This window comes from Notolepis coatsorum (genome assembly GCF_963971535.1).
Source record: "Notolepis coatsorum genome assembly, chromosome: 14".
Taxonomy (NCBI): domain Eukaryota; kingdom Metazoa; phylum Chordata; class Actinopteri; order Aulopiformes; family Paralepididae; genus Notolepis; species Notolepis coatsorum.
In genome coordinates, this window is record NC_140178.1 from 70938523 (window position 1) to 70952100 (window position 13578).

Sequence of the window (13578 nt, forward strand, 5' to 3'; positions counted from 1 at the left end):
GATACCCCACATTTCTGAGGAAGAGGCCAAGGAACTGGGGAGACCGATTACTCTCGTAGAATTGAGGGAGACTATTGTTGAAATGCAGAGGGGTAAGGCGCCAGGCTGGGATGGTATTCCACCCGAAGTGTATTTAGCTTTCTGGGACCAACTGGGTCCATTGATGCTCGATATGATCAATTACACTATCGAACAAGGGGAGTTCTCAAGAGATGTCAATATGGCGTTGATTTCTTTACTTCTCAAAAAGGACAAAGATCCCAATGATTGTGGTAGCTATAGACCCTTGAGTCTTCTCGGGGCCGATTTAAAGGTGTTTGCCAAGGTGCTGGCCCGTCGCCTGCAGAGATTTATGTCTGTATTGGTACACTGCGATCAAACTGGTTTTATCCCGGGGCGTCTGGCTGCAGATAATCTTAGGAGGCTGTTGCATGTAATCGATAACAGTAAAGACAATACAACTCCATCCACAGTTCTGTCTTTGGATGCCATGAAGGCGTTTGACAGACTTGAGTGGTCATACCTGTGGAAGGTACTTGAGGTCATGGGTCTTGGAAAGAGTTTTATTCATATGATTAAAGTCCTGTATGCCTCGCCGTCTGCGATGATACTGACAGGCAAAAACTGTTCCACACTCTTTCCAGTCTCCAGATCTTCTAGACAGGGTTGCCCTCTGAGCCCGGGACTGTTCGCGCTTTCCCTCGAACCTTTGGCCCAATTTATTAGGCAATCGGAGGACATCGTCCCCATAATGGTCAACAATACTCCACACAAAATTGCTCTCTATGCGGATGACCTGCTGATTTTCATGGACGACCCCTCCCGGTCGGCCACAAAATTATTGAGGATAATCGACGACTTTGGTAAATTGTCAGGTTTTAAGATTAACTGGAACAAATCAGCCTGCCTATCTCTTAATGAACTGGCCAAGGCGGTACGACTACCAGCTGATATCCCCATAGTAGAACATTTTAAATACCTGGGCATAGAGATATTCCCCACGCTGAACCAAACTACTAAGTACAACTTCACGGGTACTTATGATAAAATACGCCAGGATCTAGACAGGTGGTCGTCCCTTCCTAACTCCTTACAAGCCCGGGCTTCCATAATCAAAATGAACATCCTGCCTAGGATAAATTTTATTAGCTCAATGCTCCCCCTGCCCCCTCCAATAGACCACTGGCGCAAGGTACAATCGATGGTATCTAAGTTTGTCTGGAATAACAAACGCCCGAGAATCAAAAGGGCTACTACTCAACGTAGGAAACAAGATGGGGGCCTCGCAATCCCTGATTTTAAACTTTATTTCTGGTCCTTTTCACTGAGACCTCTGATGTGCTGGCTAGACCCTGTAGAGGCTGTATCGTGGCGCTCCTTAGAAGCGGCGGCGGTGTCTCCGCTAAGATTGCAGGATGTAGTGTACTCCACTGTCTCTATTGCGAAATGCCGGCTGAGGTATGGACCGATCATAACTCACGTGATCCAAACGTGGCGTAATGTACAGAGGTCGTGTGGGGTTAAATGCCCTTGGCACCTGGACTCTCCAATTTTTAATAACCAGCAATTACTTGTTGGACACAAGCCGGTTAATATTCCTCAATGGCAAAGGAGGGGAGTGCATACTCTGGAGGATATTTATGATAAGAACGGCCTCCGTGCGTTTCAGGACTTAAGAGAATTTTATGATCTTCCCGGCGAGTCCTTCTTTCTTTACCTTCAACTAAGGTCAGCACTGAGGGCGCATGGCGTACCGTGGGCTCAAGCCTTGCACCCACACCCCTTCCTCAGGCTCATAGTGGACAGGACGACATCCAGAGGGTTTGTCTCCGACTTTTATACGCTCTTAATTCAATCCACGTATAAAAATTTATCATTGGATACAATCTGGCGTGTGGATATCCCGGAGTTGGACCCCGAGTTTGACTGGGATGATGTTTGGGCAAATGTGGCATTATCTTCCCGCAACCCCAATCACCAGCAAATTAATTTTAATTATATTCATAGGACCTATCTTACACCTAGGAAGCTATTTGCTATGGGACTGATAACCGACTCTCGGTGCACTTTGTGCTCTCAAAAGGCCACAGGCACTTATATGCATATGTATTGGGATTGCCCACCAGTGGCCCGCTTCTGGAGGTCAATAACGGACAAACTTTCAGATCTGTGTGGCTTAACTATCCCATTCACAGCTGTTACGCTACTCCTGAACGATATAACGACACTACCCGCGTCAGTACAACTGAAAAGGGTTGTCCTAGCGGGCGTCACAGCAGCGAAGAAGCTAATAGCAATGAGATGGAAGGAGCCTGAGAAGCTTACAATGATTAACTGGTCCCTAACTCTATTGGATGTGATTTATCTTGAGATATCCACAGCCCGGGTGATTGGGGTGGGGCAGGCTGGAATTGACCTGTGGTTCGCAGCAGCTGAGAAGGTAAAGACCGCAGTGTGCGGCTGAGCGGGGTTGGGGTGCGTGTTCGGGTGAGTCCGGCGGTCTCTTGGGAGGGGGAGGAGGAAATGTTTTTGTCTGTCTTGTCCCTTGTCTTGTCATCTTGAGTTTAGCTGGGGATATTATGGGGGGGGCAGCTATTTAACTAGTTCTTCACTGTTTGGCCACTTTTACACGGTCTCTGTGAGTCTATGGAACACCTAAAGGTTTTTGTTTTTTCATGAAGGTTCATTGCTCTGGTTTCAGGTCGTGTTCCCCCAAAAATGGTCCTTGTGGTGGATTGGAGATGTACGTTTTATTAATATGGGGTCACACGGCCGGGAATCGGGACTGAACACTGGGAAAGACCATTTATTAGATAGTACCCCTTGGAATTAGTTTAGTAGGTTGAACTCTGGTTTCTTTTCTCTTGTCTGTATAATTGTTAGTCATTATTATTATTTTTTTTTTTGTTATTTTCTTGTGAAGTTCTATGTATTGTGATTGTGTTTAATGTGTTGTCTTGTTTTGTGAGAATGTCAATAAAAAATTTGATCAAAAAAAAATGGATGAGCAATATGAGTTCTGTTCCGTTAGGGGCTCTGCTTGGCATCACTACTGCACTCCCTCGCGTACGTGCACGCGTACTGAATAAAATTCCACAAATATACCTTTAATACCAGTATTAGTCTGACCACACCCCTCATCAGCTTACCTTCATAAGCAGGTGTGTGGTCACCTGCTCTCCTCCTTCTCGCTTTCACCACAAGGAAGTGCCTCGGTAGTACCCCACTTGACGTGTTGTTAGTTGAAAAGAGTTGTGACTGGTTTACATTGTGCTTAATCTTTTCTTCTCTCACATCTGTTGTACAAGAAAAGGTTGGGTCATAATGTATTCCGCAGAGAGTAGACCCGCTAGACCTACTCTTCACCACCGGTTCTCCATTCCCGCCTCCGTCGTGCGCCTCGGTGCTGGGCTGTTGCCACTCTCGTGGTTGCCGACCCAGCCCGGGAGACTGCCGGTGGATAGTTTTCCTCACCGAAGAGCCGAGGGTTCGGTGCCGTCGCTCCGGCGATGGCCTGATCTCGACTCTGGTTCTTCTGGTTCTGGGGAATCGGCCGTTGATGAACGGGGGATTGTTTTGGAGCCGGAGGATTTGCGACGCAAACTTTTCGCGTCTGCTCGCTCGCGTCGCAAGCTGGTGGCGTGCAGACGCGAACGGCCTGGGTTTGGGGAGCTGCTGGAGACCAGCGAAGATGCGTCCGGCTCGGGATTTCCGATGGAGACTGAGGACTTCATGGACGAGGCGGACGGATTTTTGTATGAGGGCCCCGTGGAGGAGAGTATCCCTCCTCAGGAGACCCCGGAGGGGGGGGAAATGGCTCCATGGGGCGCCCTGTTCGAGGATGTCGAGGAACCACCTTGGCCTCATCGGCAGGATGCCCTACTGTCGGCCGCATCGGATTGTGGCTCCTTGACCAGTCGCAGCCTGCTGTATGTGAGGGATGCGGGGTCGGTGGAGGAAGGTTCGCAGGGGGAACTGCGGGCCTTGTTTCCCGAGCTCATGGCGGTAGCCGCCGCCGCAAACGGTGTGCCGCTGCCGCTGCCATTGCCTGCACCTGTCCCTGATGACCTCATAGGCCATCTCTGGCAGCGTTCCCCAGTGAGAGGGGTGGACGTTGTCTACCCATTTTTCCCATCGATGGGGGCCTATGTTCGTCGGGGTCAGGCGGTGTCCAACATCATGGGACTAACTCCCGCCTACGTACCAGTTACGCGGGTGTCGGGGTTAGTCAAAGGTATGGGGGAGGGCGTGCCTTGGCTTGACAGTCCGATGGCCGCGCTCCTCTGTCCGGATATGGTGTGGGAACCCCTATGCAAGCCGGTCCTCCAGGGGAAATCGGCTAGGCGATTGGCTTATTGGGGTGACCAGTCATTCATCGCTGGTACACAATCGCTGGCTGCGGCGTCTAACATCGCCCACCTGGCTAGATTTGTATCGGTGATAATGACGGGCGGCACGGATCTGAACGAGGTGAAATGCGATCAGATCACCCAGGCTGCGGGAGCTGTCCTGCACCTTTCCCAGGTGCTGGCCATAGCCATGGGGAAAGTGCGCGCCCTGGCCACCCTGGGCCAGCGTCACCTTTGGCTGGAGCAGGCCCGTGTGCCAGAGAAGAAGAGAGCTCCTCTTCTGACGGCCGCCCTCTCCGACGCTGGCCTGTTCGGGAAGGCCCTGCAGTTGATGACCTCAACATGCAGAGAGATGGCAGAGGAGAGATCCATCCTCCAACCCCATTTTCCGCCTCCCGTCCTTGCCGGTGGAGGCAGAAGGCTTCCGCGACGTCGAGCTGTCTCCGTCGCCGCTACCACTGCCTCCGCCGCCGCTGCTGGCCCTGCCAAGAGGGCCAGGGGACGAAACGGCGCTTCTGCCACCGCCGGCCCATCCCAGACCGGAGGAGACGGTAGGGAACGTCGTGTCCAGCAGACTGTAACCTACCGTCCCTCCGGGGCTCCCCGGGGTGGCAAGACTCGAGCGGCGCGAGGTGGCAGACGCCGTTAGGAGTGACTTTTTCCCCTCTGTGTCCCCTCTCCTACACCCTTCCCGGCCCCTCTATGATTTTGTGCCTTAACATTATTTAGTTATTTAATAAAAAAAGTTCCCCGACATAAGGGGGACTGTGTTTTGGCCGAACAAACTGTGTGTTTCTTCAAACAAATCATATGGTGGGGTTGTGTATATATGAATCTGCCCTGTTTTACGTTGTGGGGTGAGTTGTGTTGTGTTACGAGGTTAAGCAAGGTCTGCAACGTACACTCGGTAATAGGTTCTATTTAGCTTGATGCTCCACATGCAGTTAGAACTGGTGTTATTCCATTGCTTTAACTAAGTATATGTGTTTTCACAATGCTGTGTTGTTTAGTTGCAGTAATACTCGTACGCACACTTTTCACGGCCTAGCCGTTTACTCTCGTTCAGCGTTTTTTCCTATGTATGACATAGGCAACGGGTATAGGATTCACGCACAGGCGACTTGTGTTTTGTTGTAAAACCTTTTACATTTCTTGTAGGTAGCAGGCATTGTATTAGCTTCGCTATGCTTTGCTTTCTACCGGAGGTTTTTCAAGATGGCTACGGTTGTTTTTCTGTGTGTAGGGATAAAGGGTGTGTTTTCGGGAGGGGGTGTCGAATAAACCCCTCCTTTCCCACTTGATCGGTTTAGGGGATTTTTGATCTTTTCTGCTGAGCCAGTCAGGGGGGGGGGGGGGGGGGGAAGGGGTATTCTACCGACTCCTGTTACATGACAGGATCCGGTAGGTTTTTCCCCGCCCGTTGTAGCGTTGTTGCTATGGCGACGCCTTCCATGAGCTGGTGTCTTAAAGATGTCGAGGTTGGGCGCGGGGCTCACAGGCCTGCTGCGCCCGGTTTATGTGTCAAACGTGTCTCACAGTTTACATATCTTTTTTCTTGACCATAGTCTCATGTGGGAAGGTGTTTCTGGGAGGGTCTGGTCTTACACTCTGATTAAAAGGAGTGACTGGATTAAAATCATGTGAAAAACAGGGTTTTTACTCCCAGCTGTGCAGTTGGGTCATACAGGTGATGCCTTTTCTTTATTTTTATAAAGAGTTGAATGTGTCTTGATGGATTGGAAATGAGGGTCCCTGATGGAAACAAGACTAACGTCTTTCTCAGGTCTGCCTCCCCTTATCCTATTGTGTGTATTGCCGTACTGGGTTGTACCCTTTTCTGCAGTCTCTTGGGTAAATTTTTTCATTCATTCATTCATGGAGTTGATTGCATCTCGCCCCTCTTGTCGTTTCCCTGGGCGTCTTGGGGATTCAATATGGTGGTCTAAACGGCCTATTGTTGATGTGGGTATGTCCGAACGCACACATAGTGCTAGCTCAGGATGTGCTTTTGGGCCATTGGCTGACTAGCGCGCCTTGATTGCTTGGGTGAAACAGCGTTTTTATGGAGCAATTGGGATGGGGGTTTTTCCTCTTCCGACACCCTGTGTGGTTGTCGATGGGTTCCCGTTCATGTCAGGGGATGGTGACGGAATGGGTCTGGACATATGGGGAAGGGTCTCACGCCCTAGGGGTGGGCCACCGGGCGCGGTTCCTACCGACACGTCTGGGTGGCGCCTTTCTTTTTTATGTTGGGATCAACACGCATATCTGCCCCTTCTCCTGGGGTTGGCAGGTCGGCGTGGTTAGGGCACGGGACTGGTTCTGGTCGCGCTGGTCCAGATCAGTTGCACCCGTTGTCCGCTGGGGATGCAGATCTGCTGTTCTGGTACCCTGAGGGACTTGGGATTTTTTCAGGGGGAAAAATACTAGGTCGGTCCGGGTGTCACAGGGTTGAGCGTTATGGGACCCTTGTTAGGTGCGTTGTATTCTGCACTGTCGTAATGGCTTACGGCCGTGCCGACCTGTACGCGTCCGATCTCGTCGGATCTCGACCGCTGTGCGGGTTGGTCTTGGTTGGTACTTGGTTGGGTGACCTCCTGGGAATACCGAGTGCGGGGTGCTGGGGCTGGTCTTCCATTTTTACGCTCTTCTCTTGCGCTTGGCGCTGAGGGGCCTGTTGGGGTGGTTTTAACCTCCTCGGGGGACCCTGTGCCCCCCGTATCACCGGGCCCGGTCCGGGGTAATGCTCGTTGACCCGTAGGCCCGGGATAGCCCTGTTGGAAACCGGAACGCGGGCTGCGGCGGTGCCGCAGGTGTGTTTTGGGGTTTCTTTCCTGAGGGGTTATGGGACCAACCATTGCATGGGGTAATGCCTGGGTGGTTGGTTCTCTGGTGTGTTGCTGCAGTGTCAACTCCCGGTTCTCTGGTTGAGGGTGCCCCTGCGCGTTCATGACGTCTGCCGATCTTATGGGCTTTTTCTGTGGGCAGCTGTCAGGGGCCAAGTGGTCTAAGGATCCCACTTCTGACATGCTGTTTAAAAGCTTGGTTATGCGACAACGCCAGCATACGCCCCTTCCGCCGGGGCGGCTGTTTTCAGCTGTCCTTTCTGGCGCCTGCCTCGTCCGCAGTTTCCAGGCTTGGGTTGACAGCCTGTTGCCTGGTCTTTTTCCCCGGTGCACTGCCTGCTTCCCTTGGTTAACTCTTGTGTGTTATGACCATGCTGTCTGCCTGTTGCAGGGCCTGTGTTCCAGGCGGTGTGCTGTCGGGGAGGACAGGGCCCGCTCGGCTGAGGGGCCTTTGTCCGAATACGCTGGCGATGTGGGGGGCGGGGTCACTAGGTGCCCACCTGGTGGGGTCTTGATGCTGGCATCATGGCCTTCTCCGGGCCCCCATTCCAGGGAGTCCAGTCCTTTTGGTGGGTCTGGGTCTTCCTTCGCGCTCCGCTGCTACGGCCTTGCCACGGGGTTGGGTTTGCCCTTGATCCCGTGATTCTGGGGGCAGTGACGAGGTTGTTTCCTACGTTCGTTCCCGGGTGGCATGCGGGTTGTGCGTGGGTGTAGTCGTGGGGTCAAGCCACGGTCTGCTCACCCTGTGCGTTGGGTTGCTTGAGTGCCTCTTCGCACGGTCGGGTCCGTCGCCCTCCCGTGAAGCCCCTAATAGGGGGGATGCCCTCCATTAGGGGGGGTCGGGGGGGCTCGGCCCTCCCTGTTCTGATGGTTGTGGGGGGCTGTCAGCGGGGTGTATTTGTCAGCCAGCGGCTCCGCTTGGCCTCCCTTTGTGCAGTAGTGATGCCAAGCAGAGCCCCTAACGGAACAGAACGTTAGGTTATGGCTATAACCAAGTTCTGTTAGTTAGGGGTGACGCTTGGCATCAGACGGCCGCTGCAGCCCTTGACCTCACCTTGTGGTGAAAGCTTGGGTAGGAGGAGAGCAGGTGACCACACACCTGCTTATGAAGGTAAGCTGATGAGGGGTGTGGTCAGACTAATACTGGTATTAAAGGTATATTTGTGGAATTTTATTCAGTACGCGTGCACGTACGCGAGGGAGTGCAGTAGTGATGCCAAGCGTCACCCCTAACTAACAGAACTTGGTTATAGCCATAACCTAACGTTAAATGCGCTGACCAGAGAGTCTACATCAGCTTGTGAGGACTGCACCGCGCTTTGATCAAAAGCTGAGGAAAATGTCTCCGCAGAGAGTTTACCAAGGACATGAGAGGACTTTACATGTTTACCGGGCACGAAGGTCAACTCAAATGATAGATTAAACATTATACAGTCATGATCAGAAACATGCAAATCTTCGGAACAAATGGAGTCAACACTTAACCCAAGCGAGAACACAAGGTCCAACGTATGTCCATGGGTGTGAGTGGGACCGGTCACGTGCTGGGTGAAATTGAATGACTCAGTGAGATTTAGAAAATCAACAGCAAAGTTATCTGTTTTATCATCAACGTGGATGTTGACATCACGGTAGCACTTTATAATAACACCCTGTTATAATACATTTATAAGGTATTTGTAGATAATGAACTAATCATGAACAAACCATTTATATACATTCATAAATGATTATTAAATCATTTATAACTATATTTGTATAACATTTACAGATTAGTTCTACATTATTTATAACTCATTATCAACATTGTTTGTACTTGATTTGTTCATCATTAAATAATGTTGTTTAATGTGTAGTAACACATTTGTAGATGCTTTGAAAAATGGATATGAAAAAATGAAAAATGACTATAGTGTTCAGTTCAGTTCAGTTCAGAGTTTTTATTTGCCACATGGAATAATACAATCATAGTTTCTTCATAAAAAAATCATAAATAGCCATTCCATGGACAAAAGGAGCAGGAAGAAGAATAAATCTAATTACCTGCCCCTTATTCCTAAACTAACATGTATTTTCTTAATGGTCGGTGTATAACCTTATTTACACAAATAATCATTTATACCATTATAAAAGAAACACAATCCACAGTTAAACAAGAACAATTTTAATAATAATAATAATGATAAAGAATAAAGAAGAAAAAAAAAAAAAGAAAAAAAAAAGATATCTCACTATTCAGATCACATTTTGATTTTCATACTGACTAAATATTTTTTTTTTATAAATTTTTTTGAATTGATAAACACTGTTACATCCCTTAAGCTCGCTATGGAGAGAATTCCATAACTTTACACCAATAACTGAAGGACACATCTGTTTAAGTGTGGTACGTGCAAACTGATGTTTAAAATTGTATTTTCTCCTACTAAACTCACTTTCTAAATGAAAAAGATTTTGTAGTGTATCTCCATTTATTTTTCATGTTCAACAAATGATTTGTTAAGACATTCATAAAACATCTATAAATCATTTGCAGATGCTATCGTGGGGGCCAATCTAAAGTGAAGCCTATTCATCATTAACAAGTGTCTAATACAGTTCATTATTTGTTTACTTTTTCATCACATGTTACAAATGTTGTAGGCAGCTTTCGGATACACCCTTCTTTGTGACATCAAACAGTGACAGAATTAGGACTAAAGATAAATGCAATTTTATTAACATATAAAATACATGTGCATGACATATAGTGTAACCTTGGGGGGCACTAGGACCCAGGAGTACCCTGGCCAGGTAGCGTGAATATTAAAGGCAACCAACTTGTGTTCAGCTTTTCGTTCAGCGTTTCTCTGATTGGCCACACGGCCACGTGACCGCCCTAGCACACGCCCTTATCCGCTGAGAGACGCGGCAGACCCGCAGAGAGTGAGCTGGGATCATTTGGTGGTCGAACCAGTTCAGACAGAGGTGTTTATTTATATCAATAAACATCTACTAGAAACACTGGTGTTCTGTTGTGTGACTGTACTAAACTCTTCCACCACATGACCGACATTTGACATACAGTACACCTCCTATCTATGTTGGGATTATGTTTGGTCATGACAAAACAATAAAAATCGCTACTGTTAGTAACGCTGCCACCACCCACTTCAATGACAGAGCTCTCATATTTGCGAATGCATAAACTATATCTTAAATTATGGCTATGTGTCTAATATGGCTGTCGCGAAGTCATTGATAAGCGACAGCCATATATTAGACACATAGCCATAATTTAAGATATAGTTTATGCATTCGCAAAATATGAGAGCGCTGTCATTGAAGGACTTCTACAACGGAGCACGGCCGCTGGCGCTTCAGCAGCCTCCATGGGCGAAATAACATATAACGTTACAGCATACAGGTATTGAAGAGTATCTAGAGAGGAAGTCTCACGCGAGCGAGACTTGACGTCACATGTGTTGCCGTCTGTTTGAATGGAAGCACAAGTTATCTGTGCTGCTCCTGCCGCACGCTTTTAATAAGGTATGAGCAGGTTAAACACCTTTTTTTGTTGGTAAATCTATTCCATAATTTCCGACCTACAAACAACTCTTATATGTCTGCATCCCCTTAACAATTGTGTGTATTGAGCCGTACTGTATTGTACCCATTCTGCAATCTGTTAACGGCTCAATACACACAATTGTTAAGGGGATGCAGACCAGAGAAAGACTTTTGTCTTGTTTACATCAGGTTCATTCATTCTCCTCCCGATGTGTTCGTTCAACTCACGTCTCTGCGACCAGCCGCTCTATCGGAGATAGGATCACATTGTGTCATGTTTTGCTAGAGGGGCGTATATGTTTATTATTCCGAATAGATCTACACGGGCTTATAGCCTATAATACGTGACATTTGAAGCAGGCACCACTGCTGTTGTAATTGTCTGGTAATAGCTGTTTCGAGTCTTTATTATTAATTTGCGGCTCGTATGGTCGAGCCTTCCTATACCCAGTTAAATCTGTCTTCATATCTCACGCCCCAAAGGCGATAGCGAGGGGGGGCGTACGCGTGTAGGTCAGTGGCCAATCAGAGCGCAAAACAGGAACCCGGAAACACAACTGCTTGGTAAAAGCATACACGCGTCCTGTCCCTTGCCCCCCCCCCCATACCAGTCCCAGGTGGTGAGTGACCCGCTCAGGCTGACGGGGGCCCTGGATGGCCTGGTGCTGGGAGGGCTACGGGTGTTCGGGGTGCCCTCTCCTCCCCGCTACGTGTGGGCCAATGGGGAGAGAGTCAGTGACTTTACCTACCGCACTGACACCAAGGTGAGCTGCAGGCTGACTCAGCAGCGCTACTCATCACAGTGTGGTTTTGTCCTCCAGGGACAGATAACAATCTTCTCCTATAGTACAGATGAGCACCTGTCTGTGTTTCTCTCCACCTGTTTGTCCTGTTAGCCACTATCTGTCTGTCTGTTCCGCTCCTTTTTCTCTCTGTTCTCCTTGTTAGTTAGTCATTCCATCACTCTGCTTGCTGTCTGTCTGTCTGTCTGACAATGATTGTGTCTACTTCTCTGTATCTGTCTCTCTCTGCAGGCTTTGACAGTGACCAGTCTGGCCCTGCCCATGTCACAGGTGTTCACGGTTCAATGGACTCTGTGATTGACTGGACTTCATTACCTTATGAAATCCTCACATTCTTGCACTGCTTCTGATCAAGGAAGTTACAATAAAGCATGGAGACCGATCTGGAAATGGCTGCCCTTTCATTTTAATGCAACCTGCTCACCAAGTGAATACGGCAAGACTTCCTGGTTGCGTTCAAGGAAACTATAAAAGAAGGAAGGGTCATCATTACGTCACTGTATAGTGCGTGAACTCATATTAGTGCCAAGTGTGAAAACGTTCAGTTCTGCCAACATTGAGTTGAATGGGATCAGCCATCTCCTTGTTTATGACCTGTAATTTAAACGGTTTATTACCTCGGATGTCAGAATAATCAGCAATTTGTTGCATTGTTAACTAGCTAACGATTGGTATATTGGTTGATGTATATTTCTTCAAATAGCTTGTATATTTTGCTTCTCCATGCATCTCCCATAGGCTTCAACAGAACTGGCACCAAAGTCTGGCACCAAGCTGAACAGAGAACATGCATATTAGTGATTCTGGCAGCTGTGTACATACAAAATGTTATGCAAAAACCTGCCTATACATGGATCTGAGTGATATAACCAAATAATTGGCCATCATAATATAATATATGTGTGTGTGTGTGTGTGTGTGTGTGTGTGACTGGAGGGGTGGTATTGCTTACCCAGCTATGTCTGCTCCTAATTGATTCACTGGATGAAATCATCACCATGGCATAACATATGTTGAGCGCTCTGTATCAGATGGCAATATTTCCTCTTTTCTGTTGTTATTATTCAGAGTATGATAATACAAACAAGGCACACGACCACATCACCATTTCCAGAACACGTAGGTACAACTGAACAAAGACACCACTGAAAACAACACAGACCCAAGAGCTACAAAATAATGATGAGTTTGACGATTGAATGAATGATGATTAAGATGAGTCTTTTGTGTCAACATGTTTCTCTTGAGATACCGCTGTAGATTTTCCTCCCCTTCAACTGATTTATCTTGCTCTTAAGAAGAGCTCTATGTTTATATCTATGTCTATGATCTCTATACAAACTGCTATGGGGGAACAAGCCGTCAAACAAATGTCTAGTTTGTTCCTCATCATGTCATTGTTTGCTCCAGCGCCACCAATTAGGGAGACAAATGGATCATATTTATAAATGCACTACCACTTAACTCCATCATTCACATCCAGCCCCCTCTTCTGTACAGTAGCCTATAAATATACAGAATTAAAGATATGGATGACACGTTTTAATAAAATGAAATAACTTTTGACAACTTTATTCTCAGTTATTATTCTTAATAGTATTTCACAAAGTAGATAAGGAATAATTTCTGAACTAAAGGTTTGATATAATGTTTTACTTTAAGGTAAAGGGTCTGTAAGCAGAAGATGCTCTGACTCCAGCTCTGGTGCTGATGATGAGGCGCGCATCACGGCGCGAGCTGAACCAACGGCATTCAAGCTTTCGCCGCTGACCTCTAAAACGTCACGCCATGGTGAAAAGGGTTAATATAACGTTTGGGTTATTTGTTAGCTATGCTATGTAATACAACGGTTAGACCATTTGGGATTTTACAACAATCTTGTGCCGGTTCTTTCCGAAATTTTCAAATTCAAAGAGACGTTTTTTTTGCCGTTCCGGAAGCAGTGGAATTTTGGGGGTTGGGTTTTAGAAAGAAGCAGCCGTCAGACGTGTGGCGCCGCGTCACTGTTGGACCACACGGATACACTTGTAC

The 13578-nt window shown here is 47.7% G+C and overlaps 1 protein-coding gene across 1 annotated transcript in view; it reads left to right on the plus strand.

Annotated features, from left to right (window-relative positions):
* gaa (alpha glucosidase) overlaps positions 1 to 11844 on the plus strand; it is a gene marked incomplete at both ends in the record, with an annotated part of 66069 nt that extends 54225 nt beyond the window's left edge. The window contains 2 exons of the mRNA XM_084329139.1: positions 11356 to 11508; positions 11779 to 11844. Of these exons, the coding sequence (XP_084185265.1) occupies positions 11356 to 11508; positions 11779 to 11844 (219 nt within the window). The remainder of the gene's footprint in view (positions 1 to 11355; positions 11509 to 11778) is intronic.
* Between the last annotated feature and the right edge of the window lie 1734 nt (positions 11845 to 13578).